This window comes from Rutilus rutilus, assembly GCF_951802725.1.
Source record: "Rutilus rutilus genome assembly, chromosome: 16".
NCBI lineage: Eukaryota > Metazoa > Chordata > Actinopteri > Cypriniformes > Leuciscidae > Rutilus > Rutilus rutilus.
Genome location: NC_140224.1, coordinates 36,289,572 through 36,299,361, shown reverse-complemented (window position 1 = coordinate 36,299,361; position 9,790 = coordinate 36,289,572). Strand labels below are relative to the sequence as shown.

General features: G+C 36.6%; 1 protein-coding gene across 1 annotated transcript in view; it reads right to left on the bottom strand.

Moving 5' to 3' along the window:
* Positions 1-8,736, bottom strand: part of LOC311305940 (zinc finger CCHC domain-containing protein 24-like) — a 24,074-nt gene extending 15,338 nt beyond the window's left edge. The window contains exons 1-2 of the mRNA XM_084433996.1: positions 8,436-8,736; positions 6,055-6,255 (exon numbers count right to left, since the gene is read on the bottom strand). Of these exons, the coding sequence (XP_084290122.1) occupies positions 6,055-6,255; positions 8,436-8,615 (381 nt within the window). The 5' untranslated portion in view covers positions 8,616-8,736. The remainder of the gene's footprint in view (positions 1-6,054; positions 6,256-8,435) is intronic.
* Positions 8,737-9,790: the final 1,054 nt, after the last annotated feature.

The window sequence follows — 9,790 nt, the reverse complement described above, 5'->3', positions numbered from 1 at the left end:
AGTAATGATGCTGAACATTCAGCTTTGATCACAGGAGTAAATTACACTTTACTAGATATTCACATAGAAAACTATGGAAGCTTGTTTCCGCCAGAGTGGAAAATAAAAAAGGTAATTGCGACTTTTTAATTAACTTTATTTCACACAATTGCGAGTTTACATCTCACAATTCTGACTTTTTATCTCAGAATTACGTGTTATAAAGTCGCAATTGCATGAAATATACTTGAAATTCTGACTTTTTTTCTCAGAATTGCATGTTTATATCTCGCAATTCTGACTTTATAATACGCAATTGGGAGATATAAAGTCAGAATTGCATGATATAAAGTCGCAATTGCGTATTATAAAGTCAGAATTGTGAGATATAAACTATTCTGAGGTAAAAAGTCAGAATTTCAAGTATATTTCTCGCAATTGCGAGTTTATATCTCATAATTCTGACTTTATAACATGCAATTGCGACTTTATATCACGCAATTTTGACTTTATAACTTTTCCTTAGAATTGGACTTTATATCTCACAATTCAGAGAAAAGAGTTGAGATATAAACTTGCAATTATGTGTTATAAAGTCAGAATTGCGTGATATAAAGTCGCAATTGCGAGAAATAAAGTCAGAATTGCGAGATGTAAACTCACAATTGTGAGATAAAAAGTTGCAATTATCTTTTAAAATGTTTTATTCTGTGGCTTCCATAGAAAACAGCTACTTTAAATTGCAATAATATTTCACAATATGACTGGATTTTTGGTCAAATAAACGCAGTTGAGCAGAAGAGACTATAAGAGAGACAATTTGCAAGTAATTTCACCATGATATTCATCCAACACCAGATGATCTGTTTTGCTCCACATGACAGCTATTAACTTTATAACATTATACTCCATTACACAATGAAGGAGAAACTTCTGAACCATATATTTTCCTCCAGGTAAAGGATTTTAAACATTTATGTTCATTCTTTAATAACACTGTTTTAATCCTTTTAATAAGTCTGAAAACCACAGCCAACATTTGCTCTACGTGTAATAAAGTAAATCAGTTGTACACACCTCACTGTTGGCCGTGAGCCAGCCTTACAATCACGCTAAAGGGAGAGTTATATATTTTAATATGCTCTTAAACTTTTCTAATAAGACTGTTTTTATAGTTGCACTGGTTTACAGTGCTCAACTGCTTTAGATATTTATAAGTTATGAGTTGTATGGAGTATTTTTATGGTGTTGGAAGCCTGACAGTATTTGTAGTACAGTAACGTCTCTGTCAAACACCCACCGATGTCATTCCTGTCCCACAGCACCAGAGATTTACATTCTGTGTGTTCTGGCTTATATTCACATTTCTGTGGGTTACCCCTCACTCTCTCTCTCACACACACACACACACACACACACACACACACACACACACACACACACACACACTCACACACACACAGAGACGATGTGACACATTATTTGACTGAATAACAGAGAATGTGTCCAGTGTTTAACACTCTCACACTAACACTCACTCTGCAAAACTCACAGACTCAATTTGTTTGGTTGTATGTTGTAATGTGGTCGCTAAGGAGATCTGGGTGGTTGCTAGGTGGTTACTTACTAGCTTAACTCAAAGGGGGGTCACACACTGGACGGGAAATTCCATAGAATATAAATAATAAAACTAAAGCAAAAACATTTTCTCGGAATTTTGAGTTTATATCTAGGAATTCTGACTTTTTCTCTGAATTCTGCGTTTATGTCTCGCAATTATGATTTTTTTTTTTCGCAATTATGATTTTTTTTCTCACAATTTTGAGTTTACATCTCACAATTATGACTTTTTTATCGCAGTTATGACATTTTTCTCTTAATTCTGAGTTTACATCTAGGAATTCTGACTTTTTCTCGGAATTCTGCGTTTACATCTCGCAATTATGACTTTTTTTCTCTCAATTCTGAGTCCACAACTTGCAATTATGACTTTTTTCTCCGAATTCTGCTTGTACATCCCACAATTATGACTTTTTTCTCGCAATTATGACTTTTTTCTCCGAATTCTGCTTGTACATCCCACAATTATGACTTTTTTCTCGCAATTATGACTTTTTTTCTCGCAATTATGACTTTTTTCTCGCAATTATGACTTTTTCCTCGCAATTATGACTTTTTTTCTCTCAATTCTGAGTTCACAACTTGCAATTATGACTTTTTTCTCCGAATTCTGCTTGTACATCCCACAATTATGACTTTTTTCTCGCAATTATGACTTTTTTTCTCGCAATTATGACTTTTTTCTCGCAATTATGACTTTTTTTCTCTCAATTCTGAGTTCACAACTTGCAATTATGACTTTTTTCTCCGAATTCTGCTTGTACATCCCACAATTATGACTTTTTTCTCGCAATTATGACTTTTTTCTCCGAATTCTGCTTGTACATCCCACAATTATGACTTTTTTCTCGCAATTATGACTTTTTTTCTCGCAATTATGACTTTTTTCTCGCAATTATGACTTTTTCCTCGCAATTATGACTTTTTTTCTCTCAATTCTGAGTTCACAACTTGCAATTATGACTTTTTTCTCCGAATTCTGCTTGTACATCCCACAATTATGACTTTTTTCTCGCAATTATGACTTTTTTTCTCGCAATTATGACTTTTTTCTCGCAATTATGACTTTTTCCTCGCAATTATGACTTTTTTTCTCTCAATTCTGAGTTCACAACTTGCAATTATGACTTTTTTCTCCGAATTCTGCTTGTACATCCCACAATTATGACTTTTTTCTCGCAATTATGACTTTTTTCTCGCAATTATGACTTTTTTTCTCTCAATTCTGAGTTCACAACTTGCAATTATGACTTTTTTCTCCGAATTCTACTTGTACATCCCACAATTATGACTTTTTTCTCGCAATTATTACTTTTTTCTCGCAATTATTACTTTTTTCTCGGAATTCTGAGTTAACGTCGCAATTCTGAAATCTTTCAGAATGTTTAAAATGTTGCAATTACCATTTTTATATTTTTACTGTGGCGAAAAACAAGCTTCCATATTTCTCAAATCATGCAAACTTCCAGATTCATACTTTCCACAAGTACACAGATGCATTTCAAGCATGGAGTCCCACTCAACAACCTTAACGTGCATTATAGCACTCAAGGGGGCGATATACCATCAAATGTCTGTGCCATTAAACCAGATATTATTGATGTTATTTTTGTTATGTTAATTTCTAGCTATAAACATGCCTACATAACTTTAACTAACTTGCTCAGTAAAACATTCAAACTGTTGCTTTACCCTAAAAAATAAGAGAAATCCGACCATAGAAGTTTACACTAATAACAGATACATTGTAGCAATATTGAGAATACAAGATGTACTTGCATGCTATTATAAATAACATTCTGAATGATTCTGGAACAACACAACGCATTAAATTGTGCTTGTGAAGCTAGAAGTGTTTGTTCATGTACTTGAGTAAAGTGTGTTTCTAATTCAATTTTGAGGATCAGTTTCACGACTACCTGCACAAACAACAGATGTCTTCAGCACTTTAAAGTTCTTCAGGTAAATGTAATAACTGTGGGGAAAGAAGATACTGGATTATAGGATTACTGCTAAAATATAACATACTGGTGTTAGGTCACGAGAGAGTTTACCATGCCCTTTAATGAGGGAAAGATCTGTGTCAGAGTGTTGTTCTCAGAGTCTAAAACCAACACTTAAAATTGGCGAGTAAATAAAACTAGTTGGGCGGTCACTGCAACGTTACACAGTTGAAGAGTAAGTGGTGATTTACAGTAAACCTCACTGAAGTAACTAGAACAATTCAAATCAGTGACACAAACAGAGCATATACTAAAGAAACCCTCAGTTCTGGCTCGTATGTGTAAAAATGTACCATTAGAAGTTTATTTATGATGTTTTTCAGATGTTAGGATTTTTTTTTATTTTTTTTTGGCAACATATGTGACAATTTTTTGTCCATTCAGTCACCATTATATATATATATATATAAATCCTGGTGTTTTATTCTTCAGGTCTTTGTGTCCAGCTGTGTTTCAGTGTTGGGTTTCAGTGAGACGGACACTGACAGGTGGACAGGCAGAACACAAACAGCTAAACGTCTGGATGAAAAATTCCCACCGGAGAGCAGGAGATGTGTAAAGTAGATAAAGGTAATACATCTCGGAATTCTGGCTTTTGTCTCTGAATGCTGGCTTTTTTTTCTCGGAATTTTGGCTTTTTTCCCAGAATTCTGAGTTTATATCTCGCAAATCAGAGTACAGAGTTTTGTGGATACCAGGTTGTTCTGGGTGGTTGTTAGGTGGTTGCTAGGGTGTTACTATGTTGCAAAAGTATTGATATCCAGTTGCTAGGGTGTTCTGGGTGGTTGTTCGGGTGTTGCTATACAATTGCCAAGGTGGTTGCTATGTGGTTGCTAGGGTGTTCTAAGTGGTTGCTAGAATGTTGATATGCAGTTTTTAGAGTGTTCTGTTTGGTTGGCAGTTGCTAAGGTGTTGCTGGATAGTTGCCGTGGAGGTTGCTAAGCTATTCTAAATGTTGGTTCTAAGGTGTACTGGGTGGTTGTTAGGTCGTTGCTATGCAGTAACTAGGGTGGTTGCTATGATGGTTGCTAGGTGGTTGCTAGGATGTTGATGTGCAGCTTCTAGGATTCTCTGTTTGGTTGCTAGACAGTTGCTAGGGTGTTGCTAAGCTGTTCTGAGTGGTTGCTAGGGTGTTGCTAAGCTGTTCTGATTGGTTGCTAGGGTGTTCTGGATGGTTGCTATGTAGTTGCTATGAAGTTGCTAGGGTGGTTGCTATGGTGTTCTGGAGGGTTGCTAGGATTTTGATATGCAGTTTCAAGGGTGTTCTGTTTTGTTGCTAGGCAGCTGCTAGGGTGTTGTTCTATAGTGTTCTGGGTGGTTGCTAAGGTGTTGCTAGGATGTTGATGTGCAGTTTCTAGGATTCTCTGTTTGGTTGCTAGACAGTTGCTAGGGTGTTGCTAAGCTGTTCTGAGTGGTTGCTAGGGTGTTGCTAAGCTGTTCTGATTGGTTGCTAGGGTGTTCTGGGTGGTTGCTATGTAGTTGCTATGAAGTTGCTAGGGTGATTGCTATGGTGTTCTGGAGGGTTGCTAGGATTTTGATATGCAGTTTCAAGGGTGTTCTGTTTTGTTGCTAGGCAGCTGCTAGGGTGTTGTTCTATAGTGTTCTGGGTGGTTGCTAAGGTGTTGCTAGGCGGTTGCTAATCGCTTCAGAAAATCAGAAAAACAAAGGAATAGTTGGAGATGTGAGCGGAACATGCAGTTTTACTTATTTTCGTGTCTCAATTCAAACTCTTTTTTTTTTCAAAGATTCAATGTATATCTAATTTTCTTTAGAAGTTCTTTCCGTATGTTTTAAAATAAAGGTATTTTTGATCTGATTGTCAGGAATCGTCATGTCCAATTCAGAACCAGATCACAGTCTAAACTGCTGTTTGAAGGCTGTTGTTTCTCAGGACGTTTCATCTCTTGTTATCGTCTTTTCTTTCATGTCACCTGAGATTAATTACAATGTTGAGACAGTACATTTTGTGGAGGGCAAAGATCTAAATCACTTCATCGTTCAAATAAAAGGTTTTCCCTCGGTTTCTTGAGATGACGCACTGTTCACTGATGTGTGTTTGGCTGAGCTCGCTGGACTTTCTCTCATCTGACAGCCTATGATGTCATGAAAGGCAAGAAACTGTATCGTATTTCATACACACAAAGGTTCATCTGGCGCTCATTACAGCTGCTCATGCTAACAGGCAGATGGGTGGGGCACTGGTCTGTTGCAATGAATTGTGGGTTAAAGTTTGCAATGCAGGTCAGTTACACACAAATCCCTTGTGGGGGCGGGGCTAGCAGCATTGGTGTGTTCTCATTGGCTACTCAGCTTCTTGGGATGGAATTGAAGACGGCTTACTTTCTCACTTTAGTGATGTAAAGTTAAGTGTTTTGTTATTATAAATCAATCCTGTGATTATGATTGACAGGTTTAGATGAGCTCAGGTGTGCAGAAGTGTGTGTGTGTTCACCTGCGGACAGTCTTTGATGTAGTGGCCCTTGTTGAAGCACAGGTGGCACAGGTAGTTTGGCGGAGGCTTCTTGTACAGTTTTCTGGGTTCAGAGGCGAGCGAGAGGTCGGAGAAGTTGTCCGTCAGTAAACTCAGACCCTCCACGATGTCGTTTAGGGAACCGTAGGGAGACGAGCCCTTATATAAGCTGCTACACAGAGTCTGTGGAGAGAAAGAAAACACGTCGCATTACATTGCAAACTGCATCGTGGTATCCTGTATTCATACAAATCGAGTACATCAGCTTAAATATAATATAATGTTTTCATTTTGAGTATTTTTATTATAAAAAAGTATTATAAAAGTATAAATAAGGTATTATAAAGTATTAGTCATTGTATTGTTTTTGTCTCTTTAAAAAAAAAAATCTCTATATAGTTTTCATTAAAAAAAAACAAAAAAAACAAAATATTTTTTTTACCTCAAATAAGTTATTACCTGAAATAAAATATGTTTTAGTTTTTTTATATTTTATTTTACTTCAGTTAATATTTATTAGTAACGAAAATATTTTTTATGGTTTGAGTTACCAATAATAATCATGCTTTGAATGCAATGCAAGTCACTTTGGATAGAAGCCAAATGCATGAATGCATTTGCATTTCTTTTTATATTTCTCTTTTTATACTGCCCTTATTCAGTAAGTATGTACATTTTCTAAAATATTTACTTTATTTCCCCCAAGCTGCCAGTAGGGGTCTGACCACTGTTGTTTTGCTTGATTAGAAACACGAATAAGAACATAAAACATATACATTAACAATGTTAAATGTCAAACGATCTCCTTTACACTGCCAATGATTTGCTCTGTTTTTTAATAAATGTTCTAATTGATTGTTTTCTGGTCTGATTTCCTCTCTCCAGATGAGCTGTGTGAGAGGGAATGTTCCATTTTCCTCAGGAAGACACACTTTGCCACATGATTCTCCGATCTCTTTTTCCTCAGTCTATCTCATGAGATGCGGTTCATGTGAGGAAACAGAAGGCATATGTGCGGAATGGAATATTAGTCTACTTCATATTGAGCAGTATATACTCAAGTTAAATAGTATACAACATGCAATGATAAACATTTAAAAAAATACATTTGCATTATGTAAAAGTAGAATGCTACATTATGTGCATGTGTATCTGCTAGTAGAGAAATCAGAAAGCAGCACAGCACACACACACACACACACACACACACACATGCAGCATCAGGTATATAAACTACAGCCTGCATTTTTCATATCTCATATATATCACTGTTCCAGAATGATGATTTTATGCACCTATAATATGAATTCTGAACGCAGATGTTTTCCCACGCTGCATATTTGGAGCCAAACCACTAAAGTTTCAAATCTTTTCAGCCAAAACTGTGGTTTTTCATTCAGTTGACCCCATTCTGCCTGTTTTATTCGTGCTTTCTAAAGCCAAAGTGGGATAATTCATTATTTCCATAACACTAACACTTGCAATAAAGGGGTGCCATGTTTGAATAATGGTATAAGACTATAATAATATAATATTTACAGGTTTTATTTACCATGGTACTGAACTATTGTCATTGTGTTCATACACCATGTTATTCACAAGTTATTCAGTGCTGCTGTCCAAAATGGTACGTTTAAAGACTGTGATTTATCAAGAGCCCAATTTACAGTAAGCTCGTCATTTTCAGAGTAATTGAACTAAACAGGAGCAGATGAACTGTTTCCCCTCCGATACGCACCAGTTAAACCTGTCAGAGGTGCATTGTGGGAGAAGCTTGTGCACAGCTGGACCCAAATGAAACCAGCCATTCAGGAGCGTTTCTCACTCGTTCTCTGCACAAATACTCATGATGGTGCTCTACACCAACACAGTGATCTTGTTAACCCATAAATCCCTGACTGCCAACTCACTCAGAGGAGGAATTAACAGTATTTCATCCATTTATTTGTGGGCGACGCTAGAAGTTCCATGCATGGTTTTCTAATGCGTCCAGTTCTGCAGGACTAGAATATATTCCTGTAACTATAACTAGCTACAGTAAGACCACATGCATCTGTCTGAACATGTGATTATTATAGAAACATCATAGCACAGCAATTACTGAAGTCTGACACCGGCAGATAGATAGATAGATAGATAGATAGATAGATAGATAGATAGATAGATAGATAGATAGATAGATAGATAGATAGATAGATAGACAGATAGACAGATAGACAGATGGATAGACAGATAGATATATAGATAGATAGATAGATAGATAGATAGATAGATAGATAGATAGATAGATAGAACGACAGGTAGATAGATAGATAGATAGATAGATAGATAGATAGATAGATAGATAGTCGTGACGTCATCACCTCTCTGCGCTCGTGCATGAAGCTGCTGATGACGTGAGCAGGTTTGCTGTTGTAATAGTTCTCGTCAGATGCTGTAATAAGCTCGTCATTATTTCTCTTCAAGTCCTGCAGCGACAGATAAACCCAGTTCAAAAGTTGCGCGGGCTGATAAACCGAGTCTAGAGCTGAACCCAAACTCATCTTCCTTCCGATAAATCCACTTCAAAATCAAATAAAAAAGGATTGTGTTAGTCCTGCTGTTGGCTCACACTGAGTCCATTGTTGCAGAATGACAGGACGGGACAGCTCGTGCACGCGCTCTGAGGAGGAAAGTTATACCGCAATTTACCAATCCTGTGCTGGAGGGTTGGATGATGATGATGATGATGATTAATATTCATAAGCTGTGGAGTCGCCATTGGAAGGTTTCCAAGAAACGTCAACAGATCATCATTAATATTTAAATACACGCACTTCCCCATGTCGAGGATTCCAATGCGCGTCATAATTATCACCAATATCCAGTGAATCTACTGAATTGTCCCAAGCAAATCATTTTGATTGAACAATTTTAATATGTAATGTAAAATACAAAACACTTTGGCTGCATCTGAAGTCATAGTAAATACACTCATTGTGACCTAGTTTACATTAAATGAGTTTAAATTGTGCAGTAGGCTATTGAAGAATATGAAGAGCATCAAAACCTGTTCCTGTTGATTTTGAATGTTACAGAACATGATTTTGAGGGATGTTACAGACTTTTAGAATTAACAAATGATAATGATTATTTTTATTAAATCGTTTTTAAATAACATACAGGCATTATCATATAATTGTAACACATCAACAATAAGACCAGGCGGCATATCGAAAAACAATAAAAATAAATGTAAATAAATGTCCTGGGTTAACCCATGTATGTTGCCAGTAATTTATAGAGTTTTAAGTTACTCCTCTTTTGAAGTTTTAAGGATTGAAATACAATTTTAAATTGCATTTTTTATCTTCAACCACTCACATACAATGTCACACACACACACACACACACACACACACACACACATGTCTGGTTCACTATCTTTGTGGGGACTCTCCATAGACGTAATGGTTTTTATACCGTACAAACTGTATATTCTGTCCCCTTACACTAACCCTACCCCTAAACCTACCCATCACACACACACACACACACACACTCTAACCCTACCCCTAAACCTACCCATCACAGGAAACATTCTGCATTTTTACTTTCTCAAAACAACTCATCCTGTGTGATTTATAAGCCTTTTGAAAAGTGGGGACCGCTGGCTGGTCCCCACAATGTAGGTGATCTCAGGTTTTACTATTCTTATGGGGACATTTGGTCCACACAA